General features: G+C 43.2%; 1 protein-coding gene across 1 annotated transcript in view; it reads left to right on the forward strand.

Annotated features, from left to right (window-relative positions):
* PSMD11 (proteasome 26S subunit, non-ATPase 11) overlaps positions 1–4,246 on the forward strand; it is a 54,926-nt gene extending 50,680 nt beyond the window's left edge. The window contains exons 13-14 of the mRNA XM_073607685.1: positions 1,328–1,470; positions 3,506–4,246. Coding sequence (XP_073463786.1) covers positions 1,328–1,470 — 143 coding nt within the window. The 3' untranslated portion in view covers positions 3,506–4,246. The remainder of the gene's footprint in view (positions 1–1,327; positions 1,471–3,505) is intronic.
* The last annotated feature ends 9,421 nt before the right edge of the window (positions 4,247–13,667 follow it).

Raw genomic sequence — 13,667 nt, forward strand, 5'->3', positions numbered from 1 at the left:
TCTTGGTGGTTGTTTGTGCCACAGACAAGGAAGCACATTATTACACTGAGCTCTACATCCTGCTGATGTTGATAATGGAAGAAGTGAATGATATGTAATAAAGCGAGACTTGGTTACATCCAGAGCTCTTGTAGAATCATGACTCTGTGATCAAATCACTATTGTGTATCATATTCATTATTATAACCACCGTTTGATATTGGGAATACCATACTATACTAATCAGTCTTGAGGGGGATTTGCTTAGAGCTGAAATCCAGGCTAAAGTATTTTGTCTAAAGACAAGGCGTGTGTATACTTGAGCCTTTGAGTTTGTTGTGTATTTCCTCCAGATCTGTGCCATAGTCTAGCATAAGCCATCTACTGCACTTTGCCTTTGCGCAGGAGTTTCTTGTAATAAGGACTGGTCGCTGCTTCTCTCTCTCTTTGTGCAGGGTGGCTGGTCTTGTCGCCACCCCCTCCTGTGGTTTCCCTTTGTAGCCTGTAGTGGGTGGAGCCTGCTGGGTCCCTCCTACAGCTCTGCTCTCTGCACAGATTATGTACAGCTCAGTGATAATGTCACTGCTGTTTTTCAAAGGCAATACCTGGGTATGCGAATACCTTTGGTGCATGCAAAGGGTATTCTATCCTAATTGAGGAATATATTTAAATCAAAGTTGTGCCTCGATTGAGAGAATTTAGAACAGTAAGAGCCCTTTCACACTGTAAACATCCCTTGTAATAGAAAAAAGAATGACAGGACCTCTTAAATATGAGATCTGGGGTCAAAAAGACCTCAGATCTCATATTTACACTAAAATGCAATAAAAAAAAAAGTCATTTAAAAAAATGACATTGAAAAAAATGTGCCTTTTATAACTTATGGGCGGAAGTGACGTTTTGACGTCGCTTCCACCCTGCAGTGTTATGGAGGCGAGTGGGCGCTATCTTCCCCTCACTCGTCTCCAGGCACAACAAGGGGACAGACGCGATCGCCTCTGCCTCTATCGACGACTCCGGTAAGCGGCGGAGGGCACCGGATCGCGGCAGGAAGGGGGGGCCCTCTCCTGCCACCGATAAAGGTGATCTCGTGGCGAATCCGCCGCAGGGACCACTTTTATCTGAAAGCCGACCGCCACAAGAAAACGGGGATACCGGGGTTATGGCAGCTAGCTGCTGCCATAACGATATCCACCGCCAAACTTAGGACGTACATCGGAGGTCGGCAAGTGGTTAAGATGAGGTCATTCTGTTTTACTATAAATCGGTTTTGTGAAACTTTGAAGATGTATATATTGTGTGATTTAAGATGAGATTGCTTGATTTTCTTGATCTGTCTGCTTTCCAGGTATCCTAGATCAAGGGGAAGGAGTCCTGATAATTTTTGATGAGCCCCCTGTAGATAAGACATATGAAGCTGCTCTGGAAACTATCCAAAACATGAGCAAAGTGGTGGACTCTCTCTACAACAAGGCTAAGAAACTTACATAGGTAAGTGATGGGGAAGGGGGAAAGATTAATTGCTTGTTAACATACAGAGGGTTAAGCTGGCCATACATGACTTGAATTTCAGGCGATTCCTATGGAATTGGGCTGAAAGTCTAGTTGTGAGTGGCCCTGCCAGCAGCACCCTCCTCAACAAATGTCGGTTTAAAAATAGGCTGAGCCAGGGGGAAATTATTTGCTGAACATTGCCTGTATTCTGTCTCAGATACAGCCACTGTTTTGCTGCAGACCAGTTGAATAAAAACCTAATGTCCGTCTAGTTCTGTATATCCGCAGATCACTCTTTAGGTCATCAGTATACAGTGGCGTTTCTCAGGCTCAGAGTGCTGCCCCATTTGCAGCGACCTTAAAGTGAATGACTTTGCTATACGTTTCATGCCTGGGTACAAACTGGTGCTTGCAGAACACCGCATGTGATTCGCACAATGTATGGCTTAAATCGCACTGCACAGACATCGCATGTGATGTGCTCAGGAATGCAGTGTGATTTGAGCCGTACATTTTGTAAGGCTCAAATTTCATCCGTACCAAAATGGTGCAGGACCCTTTTTTTCCTGCACCTGAATCGCATGGCATGGGTGTTCACATTGACACCCACAGCAGATCCCATGGATGCCGTGCGATTGCTATGCAGTGCGATGCTGGGAAACACAGCGATTCTTGTGCGTTTCCCGCATCGCATCAGTATGAACCAGACCTCAAGGTGATTACATTATCCCTTAAATGTTCTTAAGAACCCATACACACTATTGGATTTTCTGCAGATTTTTGTCTTCAGATTTACCAAAACCATTAAATATGAGGTCTGACCTTAAAGAAGTAGTAAACCCTGGTGGGTTTTACTTCCTCTTTGTTTCCCTGCAAAGGTAAAGCATAATGGGTTACTGTGCACCGCATAGTAGCCCATCATGTGTCACTAACCTGAAACCGAAGCCTGCGATGTCTTCGTTGTCCCCACTAACAACGAGCATCCATCTTCACCCCTCTTCCTTCCGAGGCCGCGAACTCCGGCTCTGTGATTGGCCGAAGCCGCGTGACGTCACTCCTGCGCATGCGCGCAGGAGCCGCCAGTCACGGCATGATCTGCCCTTTCTAAAGTGTGCATGCGCCGTAGACATCGGTGCGCGGCTTTTTTGTAAATATCTCCTTAACCGTAGAGATTTAGGAGATATTTCCGGCACCTACAGGTAAGCCTTAATATAGGCTTACCTGTAGGGAAAAGTGGTTGTACAGGGTGTACAACCACTTTAAGAGTTTCAACTTGTATGCAATCAGGCCGGCCCTTGCATTACATGGTTTTGGTAAATCTGAAGACAAAAATCTGCAGAAAATCTAATGGTGTGCATGAGGCTTTAGGGAGAATTAAATGCAATCTCCTCCTGCCAATCCCAGGCCCCCCCCCCCTCCCCTCCCCTCCCCCCCTCCCATACTGAGTTCTCCATTTTCAGGGGGCTGTTAAGCTCAGGTTAGTTGTAGTTGTAATATTTTGATGCTGGGAAATGAGATTGTCTAGCAGGACAGGATGATCTTGTGTTTTTGATTGGAGGAAGTAGCAGTGGAATGACATTTCACAACAGTGTTGTCATATACTGGTAAAAGTATAGAATAATAATAGAGACGTCTAGCGTGCCTAATTCCTTCTGCTTTTCATTCAACACAGGATGTGTTTTTACACCATCACGTCTGTATTTCTCTTTGTTGTGTAATAATAGGTGTTGTGTACATAGAGCCATGAGCAAGTTGTTCATTGAGACTGCTGTGTATGTATTACAAATGCACACTGACACTTATTGCACCCCCTCTCCTATTAGCGTGATTTTTGTTCCTGATGTATGCCATCTATTACTTTTTCACATAAAATGATTCTACAAATTTACTTTAATGGGAACTGCTACTGCTGGCATGTTTTGTTTCATAATTTTGCATGGAGGACATATAGACTGCTCCTTGGCCTAATGCATTTGTAGTGCAGACAGCACTCTGTACATTCCTGTAACTTGTATTCTTTTGATTTTTACAGGCCACCTGAAAGTGTTGACACTTGAAGAAGCAGAACAGGAGCAGTGGACACCTCTCTTCCTCATGTGGGATATGGAAAAGGGGCAGGGGGCGCTCAAGGGAATCCTTTTTTTTTTTTTTCATTTTTTTTTTTTTTTTTTTTTTTACTTTTTTCCATCCCTCCTTTATAACATCTTTTGTTGTCACCAAACGATTTTAAAGTTACATTTATGGGTACCTCATGTTCGCACTTGAGCCGCTTCCAGGTTCTGAGTTACATGCAACATTTACTGACTGTGTCCACTCTCAGCCATCCCAAGTCCTGGGGTTTGGGTAGAACATTTTGCTTGTTTTTTAGGTATTTTTTTTTTTCTGTGTATTTATCAGGAGTGGGGATGCTGGGAGGGTCTGCTAGAGCTTAGCCGGGGCCCCCAGGAGCACACATGCATAGCACTATACTGCTCTGTGTCTTGTGTACCATACATCGGCTTTCAGGACCCTGGAAGGAGGCTTGTTGAGGCTCTCGGTTCAGCTTCATCAGGGAGCCTTCACTTCTGATAAATAAACGGGTTTGCTGCTTGCAGGGATTTAAAAATTACTGTCGCTGCTCCTGTTACCAATTCGATAAGACCTGCCCCCCCGGCCCTGATCATGTCCTTTTTGGGTTTCAGTGTCCCACAAGAGGTGCACAAATTCCACCCAGCTGACCAGAGTATATCTGATGTTCAGATGTGTTCCAATAAAGATCCTTTTTTTTTTCTTTTTTCCTTCTCTTTTGTGTGTTTTCCATATGCATCAGCTTAATACAGCTTAATTTAAAGAGACTGAATCCTGTTTGGGTCAATGCAAGAATTGACATAATTATGATGTGTAGACTTGCCTATGAAAGATTTACACTTGCACCCGAGGCTAGATTTTGCACATATACACTATATTACCAAAAGTATTGACGCCTGCCTTTACACGCACATGAACTTTAATGGCATCCCAATATTGAGCAGGGCCATCTTTTGCAGCAAAAACAGCTTTACAACTCTTCTGGGAAGGTTTAGGAGTGTGTCTATGGGATTGTTTGAACATTTTTCCTGAATTGCATTTGTGAGAAAGGCTGGCTCGCAGTCTCCGCTCTAATTCATCCCAAAGGTGTTCTGTTTGGTTGAGGTCAGGACTCTGTGCAGGCCAGTCAACTTCCTCCACCCCAAACTCACTTATCCATGATTTTATGGACCTTGCTTTATGCACTGGTCCAAATAATTTGGTGGAGGGGGGATTATGGTGTGGGGTTGTTTTTCAGGGGTTAGGTTCCTTACTTCCAGTGAAGGGAACTCTTATGCCCCGTACACACGGTCGGACTTTGTTCGGACATTCCGACAACAAAATCCTAGGATTTTTTCCGACAGATGTTGGCTCAAACTTGTCTTGCATACACACGGTCACACAAAGTTGTCGGAAAATCCGATCGTTCTAAGCGCGGTGACGTAAAACACGTACGTCGGTACTATAAACGGGGCAGTGGTCAATAGCTTTCATCTCTTTATTTATTCTGAGCATGCGTGGCACTTTGTCCGTCAGATTTGTGTACACACGATCGGAATTTCCGACAACGGATTTTGTTGTCGGAAAATTTTATATCCTGCTCTCAAACTTTGTGTGTCGGAAAATCTGATGGAAAATGTCCGATGGAGCCCACACACAGTCGTAATTTCCGACAACACGCTCCGATCGGACATTTTCCATCGGAAAATCCGACCGTGTGTACGGGGCATAAGGGTTTCAGCATTCCAAGACATTTTGGACAATTTCCTGCTCCCAACTTTGTGGAAACAGTTTGGGTGTGGCTCCTTCCTGTTTCAACATTATTGCGCACCAGTGCACAAAGCAAGGTCCATAAAGACATGGATGAGCAAGTTTGGGGTGGAGGAACTTGACTGGCCTGCACAGAGTCCTGACCTCAACCCGATAGAACAGCTTTGGGGTGAATTAGAGCGGAGACTGCGAGCCAGGTCTTCTCGTCCAACATCAGTTCCTGACCTCACAAATGCACTTCAGACATTCCCATAGACACACTCCGAAACCTTGTGGACAGCCTTCCCAGAAGAGTTGAAGCTGTTAGAGCTGCAAAGGGTGGGCCAACTCAATATTGAACCCTATGGACTAAGACTGGGATGCCATTAAAATTCATGTGCGTGTAAAGGCAGACGTCCCAATGCTTCTGCCAATATATAGTGTGTATGTATATACGGTATATATATAGTTATATAGTATCTCACATTTTTGTAAATATTTTATTATATCTTTTCATGTGACAACACTGAAAAAATGACACTTTGCTACAATGTAAAGTAATGAGTGTACAGCTTGTATAACAGTGCAACAAAAGTGAGTACAGCCCTAAGGGAAAATGTCCAAATTGGGCCCAAAGTGTCAATATTTTGTGTGGCCACCATTATTTTCCAGCACTGCCTTAACTCTCTTGGGCATGGAGTTCACCAGAGCTTCACAGGTTGCCACTGGAGTCCTCTTCCACTCCTCCATGATGACATCACAGAGCTGGCGGATGTTAGAGACCTTGCGCACCTCCACCTTCCGTTTGAGGATGCCCCACAGATGCTCAATAGGGTTTAGGTCTGGAGACATGCTTGGCCAGTCCATCACCTTTACCCTCAGCTTCTTTAGCAAGGCAGTGGTCGTCTTGGAGGTGTGTTTGGGGTCGTTATGTTGGAATACTGCCCTGCGGCCCAGTCTCCCAAGGGAGGGGATCATGCTCTGCTTCAGTATATCACAGTACATGTTGGCATTCATGGTCCCCTCAATGAACTGTAGCTCCCCAGTGCCGGCAGCACTCATGCAGCCCCAGACCATGACACTCCCACCAACATGCTTGACTGTAGGCAAGACGCACTTGTCTATGTACTCCTCACCTGGTTGCCGCCACATGCGCTTGAAACCATATGAACCAAATAAGTTTATCTGGGTCTTGACAGACCACAGGACATGGTTCCAGTAATCCATGTCCTTAGTCTGCTTGTCTTCAGCAAACTGTTTGTTTGCAGACTTTCTGGTGCATCGTCTTTAGAAGAGTCTTTCTTCTGGAACAACAGCCATGCAGACCAATTTAATGCTGTGTGCGGCGTATGGTCTGAGCACTGACAGGCTGACCCCCCACCCCTTCAACTTCTTCAGCAATGCTGGTAGCACTCATATGTCTATTTCTCAAAGACAACCTCTGGATATGACCCTGAGCACGTGCACTCAACTTCTTTGGTCGACCATGGCAAGGCCTATTCTGAGTGGAATCTGTCCTGTTAAACCGCTGTATTGTCTTGGCCACCATGCTGCAGCTCAGTTTCAGGGTCTTGGCAATCTTCTTATAGCCTAGGCCATCTTTATGTAGAGCAACAATTCTTTTTTTTCAGATCCTCAGAGAGTTCTTTGCCATGAGGTGCCATCTTGAACTTCCAGTGACCAGTATGAGAGAGTGAGAGCGATAACACACCTGCTCCCCATTCACACCTGAGACCTTGTAACACTGAGTCACATGACACCAGGGAGGGAAAATGGCTAATTGGTCCAATTTGGACATTTTCACTTAGGGGTGTACTCCCTTTTTTTTGCCAGCGGTTTAGACATTAATGGCTGTGTGTTGAGTTATTTTGAGGGGACAGTAAATTTACACTGTTATACAAGCTGTACACTCACTACTTTATGTTGTAGCAAAGTGTCATTTCTTCAGTGTTGTCACATGAAAAGATATAATAAAATATTTGAAAAGATGTGAGGGGTGTACTCACTTTTGGGAGGTACTGTAATATATATATATATATATTACACACACACACACAGTTTTTTATGTGTTTTAAACTTGAGTAAATGCAATGTTTTCTTTCTTGTGTATTAATGTATGTGTTCCTTGAGTTTTGTTGGTTATTGATATAGAAAAAAAACATCTGAGGGCTATATGATATGCTGTGCGCAAATGCAGTGCAGCAAGCTACATGTGTATTTCACTGCATTGCTATTACTAAGCCCCCCCCCAATGTGTGCAGCAATGCAGAAATTTAGAAAGGGCAAGATGACTGCAATTCTCTACCTTGATTCTGCACTGTTTCACACTGGCCCCTTGCACACTGGGGCGGTTTGCAGGCGCTAATAGCGCCTGCAAACCGACCCGAAACAGCCGCTGCTGTGTCTCCAGTGTGAAAGCCCCGAGGGCTTTCACACTGGATCGGTGCGCTAGCAGGACGGGAAAAAAAGTCCTGCTAGCAGCATCTCCGGAGCGGTGAAGGAGCAGAGTATACACCGCTCCTTCACCGCTCCTGCCCATTGAAATCAATGGGACAGCGTGGCTATACTTCCGGCAAAGCGCCTCTGCAGAGGTGCTTTGCAGTGGTTTTTAACCCTTTCTCGGCCGCTAGCGGGGGGTAAAACCGCCCCGCTAGTGGCTGAATACCGACGGTAAAGCGCCGCTTACAATAGCGGCGCTTTACCGCCGACCCCGCCCCAGTGTGAAAGGGGCCTAAGTTGGAGACACTTAGATTTCAATGTAGTCTGACTTTTCAGCTTGAGTCAAGGGTGAGCGATCCCATATTATTTGGCAGTGGTTGCCCAGCCAACACTTGGCCTCTCATTCTGTCTCCTGTTTAGTGTGTTGAATGTAAAATTGGACAGTATTATATAAAAGATCCCTCAACATGCTTTGACAGATCAGTAGTGGAAGCAGAAGAAGCTGCAGCAACAGGGGACCAGAAAATCAAGAAACAAACAATTTCTCCGAAAATAATCCATACCGTTCCCCATTTTAAAAACCTTGTAATCTACTATTTTTCATGAAATTGTTTCTTACTGTGTTTTTTCCTTGTAAAATCCTGTTTGAACTCCCAGTCATCTCCTTTCCATCACACCTTTCGTTGCGGTCATGTACACTGCTATATGCACTCTGCACATTCTATAGTCCAAGGTCCTTAATCTCAGGAACTAGCAAGAGAAGGTGGCTATGTTCCTACATAAGTGGGCACATGGAGAATGAATGTAGCCACCCTCTAACAGCAGGGGAATAAAAAGTACCGTAGTTTGAACATTTGGAGGTGGCTGAAAGCAATAGATCTGAATTGAAAGAGCTTGGTTTCACTTTGACTTATTTATGTTACATTTACACGTCAGAATCGTCTTCTCTGCTCTTGGGTAGTAATAACTCTAGCCTAGTGAGTGTTTGATGATTAAACTCCAATACATTTAGGAAGAACTGGCAATAAATTCACTGGTGTCAGGCGCTAGAAACTGGGGTTGATTTACTAAAGCTGAAGAGTGCAAAAATCTGGTGCATTTCTGCATCGAAACCAATCGGCTTCCATTTTTTTTATTTATATTTTTGCCAAAGCTTAATTGAACAAGCTGATTGGCTACCATGCTCGGCTGCACTAGATTTTGCACATTTCGATCTTACTAGGGCCCCTTTCTCACTGCCGTGACTTGAAAGTCAATTTTACCGCTTTTTTGATGCAATTTCAGGGAATGCCTGTGTAAACTTGAGGGCTATGGACCTCAACTCGCATCAAGGTGGGACCAAAGTAGTACAGGGACTACTTTGAAGTTGCACAGATATGAATGGTACTTTGCAGTCCCAAGTCGCAGGACAAGTTGCACATGTGTGAAAGGGGCCTAAATCAAACCCAGTGTGTTCTGGCGGATGTAAACTGAATAGCACACAGGCCTGACATCAGTAACCCTGGCTGTACTAACAAATAGGAGCACAGCAGTTCTGTCTTCATTCCTGATTATTCACAAGTCCATACAAAATGTATTGTTAAAATGTATAACCAAAATGTTTTCTTTTAGTTTTGGACAGCATAGGGGAAGGTTTAAAACACGTCATTTTATTTTTTGCCTGTCCTGTTGAGATTTACATTCACTTCCTGTCCTGGGAATGTCACAGGAAGTAAAATGAAATCTCTACAAAGTGAAGGAAATTCTGTTGTAGTTGAGGATACAAGCCCTAAGTGGAGATCCGCAGAGGAACCTATGAAGAAAGGAGGTGCTTGAAGGCACTTGGTCATTAAAGATTCATCTTTGTTATGGAACCTATAGTTATAACACCATCAACATGTTTTGCGGCTTACACTAGCCACTTCTTAACTCTTTCACGCTGACATAACATAACTGGGCTTTTTGCTTTGGGTCCTCACTGAGAACCCTGGGTCCTGTACTAATGATCAGTACCCAAAACTCCAGATTCCGGGTCATCGGATTGCTGTGGTAGCCTCTGATTGGCTATCACAGTGATCAGTTGCTGTGAAGCCCGCCCCTGTGTTTCCCTCTGTGAATGGAGAGGAAAGATACATTGCATCTTCCTCTCTCCTTGCAGAGAGAACACAAAAGTGTGTATTTAAAAAAAAGAAAAAAATACCTATCAAGGTTTGATCTAGGTCAGTGCCAGGGTTAGTGGGTGGGTCAATTAGGGTTCAAAGGTTAAGGTTATTATATTTTGGGCAGGATTTAAATTTTTTTTTTTAAGTAGTAAATGTCAGTGTGTTTTAGATCGGAAAAAAAAATTGTCCAAAATACGCAATATTGTTTCTGGCCTGCACTATGGATATAAACAACACATAACATACTCACATGATATCGTTGCGATCGTTAGGAGCAGGAGAATTTATTGTGGATTGTTTTTTGGTGGTAGGTTATGGTAATAACAAAGAAATATACAGCTAAATTAAAAAAAAAAAATGTGTTTTGTACCATATTGGGTCAGGTTTCCTTTTGATAATAATAAAAAAAATAATATCAGGAGATATCCATTACCATTTACTACCAAATGAAAGCCCAATTTGTCCTAAAAAAAAAAAAAAACAAGGTCTAATTAACCTGTATACACAAAGTAGTTGTGATGATATGTATTGTGTTACCAACACATGTTAAAGTTGCAATATTGTGTTTAGGCATTAAGATTTGTTTTACCCTTAGTGGGTTAAGGAGGATGTTTTGAACCTATTTAAGCCTGTAGAGTGCAAATCTTCTCAAGCCCCATACACACGGGCCGAATATTGAGCAGCATCGGCGGGTTCAATAGAAACCATCCGACATTCGGCCCGTGTGTACAGCAAGCCGGTCTGACAGAAGCCAGCCGTTTGGTCGAAGGTTCGTGACCGAAAAAGGTCTGCTGATCATAACTATCAGCCAATGGGAGCACTGACCAGAGTGTTCTGGGGGGGGGGCACCCCCCTGTCAGAACACAGCTTTAGTGTCCCTTTGTTGTCACCAGAACAGGTGTCCTTATTGGAAGTTTTCCCCTCATCTCTTGTTCTGGTGTCATGGTAAAATTTAGAATTTCTCATCACTTCAATTGTCACCAAGACCAGTAGGGAGTGTGAACCTCATGGACAGCAATAAAACACTTGACTGAAGTTCTAATACTTGACTAAAACTAAAAAAAGTAAAAGGAAAATTAATAATTAATTTCATATTATTAATTTTCCTTTCACTATCTGACCTTTGGTTATACTACAAGCTGCGCTATATTTGGTTATTTATAATTGTGGTTTTCAGGGTGCGCGGCGTAGAGGTTTTTTTTACCTTTATTTACACAATCTAACAAAAAATTGGTTTTGGCTTTACATACATCTTTTCTATGCAGAGCTGTGCCAGATTTTGCACTCCACTTTTGGTAAATCAACCCCATTGCCTTTTCAGTGTGTCTTCACAATTGTTTTCATTGCCTTCTATTGTGCTCCATCTCTTGGAGTTTCCCGCAAATGACAGTCAAAACTTTTTTTCTATTTTTAGTGCAATGATTGGGAATTTGTGAAAGACAAATCCAGGACTTCCTTATCTGGACCAAGCCTGTATTCAGAATAATGTAGTCTGGCGATTTCACTAGAAATAGGAGACGCTGTACCCTGGGGCCATGCTCACAATTGGCTGCTTTAGAATGGTTTGTCTGCAGTGATCGCAAAGTCAGGACCTTCTCTTCAGAGCTGAACTATATATACTATAGGTACTTTAATTGGAGCTATACACCTAGTTATTTATATAAATTGGGAAGGTTCAGGATGTGTCAGGTTTTTATTGCTTGTACTACCTCAAACCATACCACACAGACTTCATTGAAATCATCTACCAGGTGCACGGCTCCTGTGTCTTGATGCGTAAATCCAATGTCCAGTAAACGTTAGCATTCTAGGATGAAATCCAATGGAATTATATACTAAAGTCCCTATCAGAATAACACATTCTTAAATGTTTTGGGAACACAGAGGCTTCCTTTACCAAGATGGAAGACAATGGGTATGTCCGCTTGATAAAGAGGGCCTCTGTGTCCCCGAAATAAAATAAAAAAAAAAAAGTTTTGATATGCTAAATGTAACGTGAATTTCAACTAATGCCCCGTACACACGATCGGAAATGCCGCCCGCAAAACTCTGATGAGAGCTTTTGGTCGAAAATTGCGACCTTGTGTATGCTCCATCGGATTATTGCTGGCGGAATTCCCGCCAGCAAAAGATTGAGAGCAGGTTCCCTATTTTCCGGTCGGAAAAAGTTCCTATCCGAAAATGCGTTCGTCTGTATGCAATTCCGTCGCGCCAAAAAACACGCATGCTCGGAAACATTGAACTTAATTTTCTCGGCTCGTCGTAGTGTTGTACGTCACTGCGTTCTTGACGGTCAAAAGTTCAGAGAACTTTTGTGTGACCGTGTGTATGCAAGGCAAGCTTGAGCGGAATTCCGTCGGAAAAACCATCCAAGATTTTTCCAATGGAAATTCCGCTCGTGTGTACGGGGCATAACTGTTGAGCCTCCCGGACAGGAAGTTGGGTAACATTTTTCTAATGAAAACAGACAAAATATACTTGTGGGTAAAGGCTTGATTCTTTATCTGGTTTTAAAGTGTATGTCAAGCCAAAAAACGTTTTTTTTCTTGTTTAGGATAGAGTTGGGGAAAAAGAGAAGAACTCCTGTTGGGCTTTTATTACTATCTTGGTCTCTCCATTATCCCTCTAGTTGAACCATGGATTCAGTAAAATGAAATTTCCCCTAGTCTATTCAGGACTAAGAGAAAAATATTCTGTCTGGTCATACACTTCGTACCATTGAGGAGATTTTTGTTTGCTTACACCTCTGTCCTTGGGAAATGAGGAAAAAACATTTTCAAGAAGAAATATGAATATAAGCTTGACTGAGGTCCTAACCCTTCACCTATCATGTCCATTTGCTTATCAGAACGTTGTAGCCGGTATTTAAATTTTCATAAGAAACTTGTCAGGATAGAAATACTGGAGCTGCAATTGCTGACTAGTTTTTTGAAAGTGAATGTTAAGGGGCTTTAATCCTTATCTTAGCTACCGTGCTTTGCAAGTCACCAACCGAGAACAATAAATGTAACAAGTACACGTATGAGGGGCGTTCAAGTCAAACCAAGACTTCTATTTTACAGGTATAAAAAGGCATGTTACACTACATTCAGTAGTAAGTGGCAAGTGCGTCCTATTAATGATAGGCGGCGCACATTTTGCAGGCCAGTCCAAAGATTGTTAATCAAGATGGCAGACAACAGTGTTAGTGCGTGCGTGGAACAACGTGTGGTGATCAAGTTTCTTGTGAACGAAGGCGTAACCCGCAGATATCTACGGAAGACTTTAAGCACAGTATGATCATGAGACACTCAGCTGCAGTAAGACATTTGAATGGTGTAAATGTTTCAAAGATGGCTGTACATCTGTCAGTGACGATTCCGGCCATGGTGGTTCCCAGCCCACCGCAGTCATTCCTGTGAACATTCAGAGCATGGAACGCCTGATCCTGGATAATTGACGCATAAGCTGTCGTTAAATTGCACAAGAGACTAATATTTCTGTGGTCAGGGTGAACACAATCATTCACAAATATTAGCATTTTTGAAAAGTTAGCACACGCTGGGTACCAAGACAGCTTTCCGCTTTTGGCCGACACAGAAGAGTTGAAGTCTGCACTGTGTTGAAGGAGCGTTTTGACAGGGAAGGCCAGGGCTTTCTCATGTGATGAAACCTGGGCACATCATTTTACTCCGGAATCAAAACAAGCATCAAAGCAGTGGAAGCATGCGGACTCCCCACCACCAAAATAATTTTGAAGAATTGCGTCTGCAGGTAAAGTGATGGCAAGTGTTCTGGGACAAATGTGGCATTTGTTCATGTGGATTTCCTCCCCCCCGT

This window comes from Aquarana catesbeiana, linkage group LG12 (assembly GCF_042186555.1).
Source record: "Aquarana catesbeiana isolate 2022-GZ linkage group LG12, ASM4218655v1, whole genome shotgun sequence".
Classification (NCBI taxonomy): Eukaryota; Metazoa; Chordata; class Amphibia; order Anura; family Ranidae; genus Aquarana; species Aquarana catesbeiana.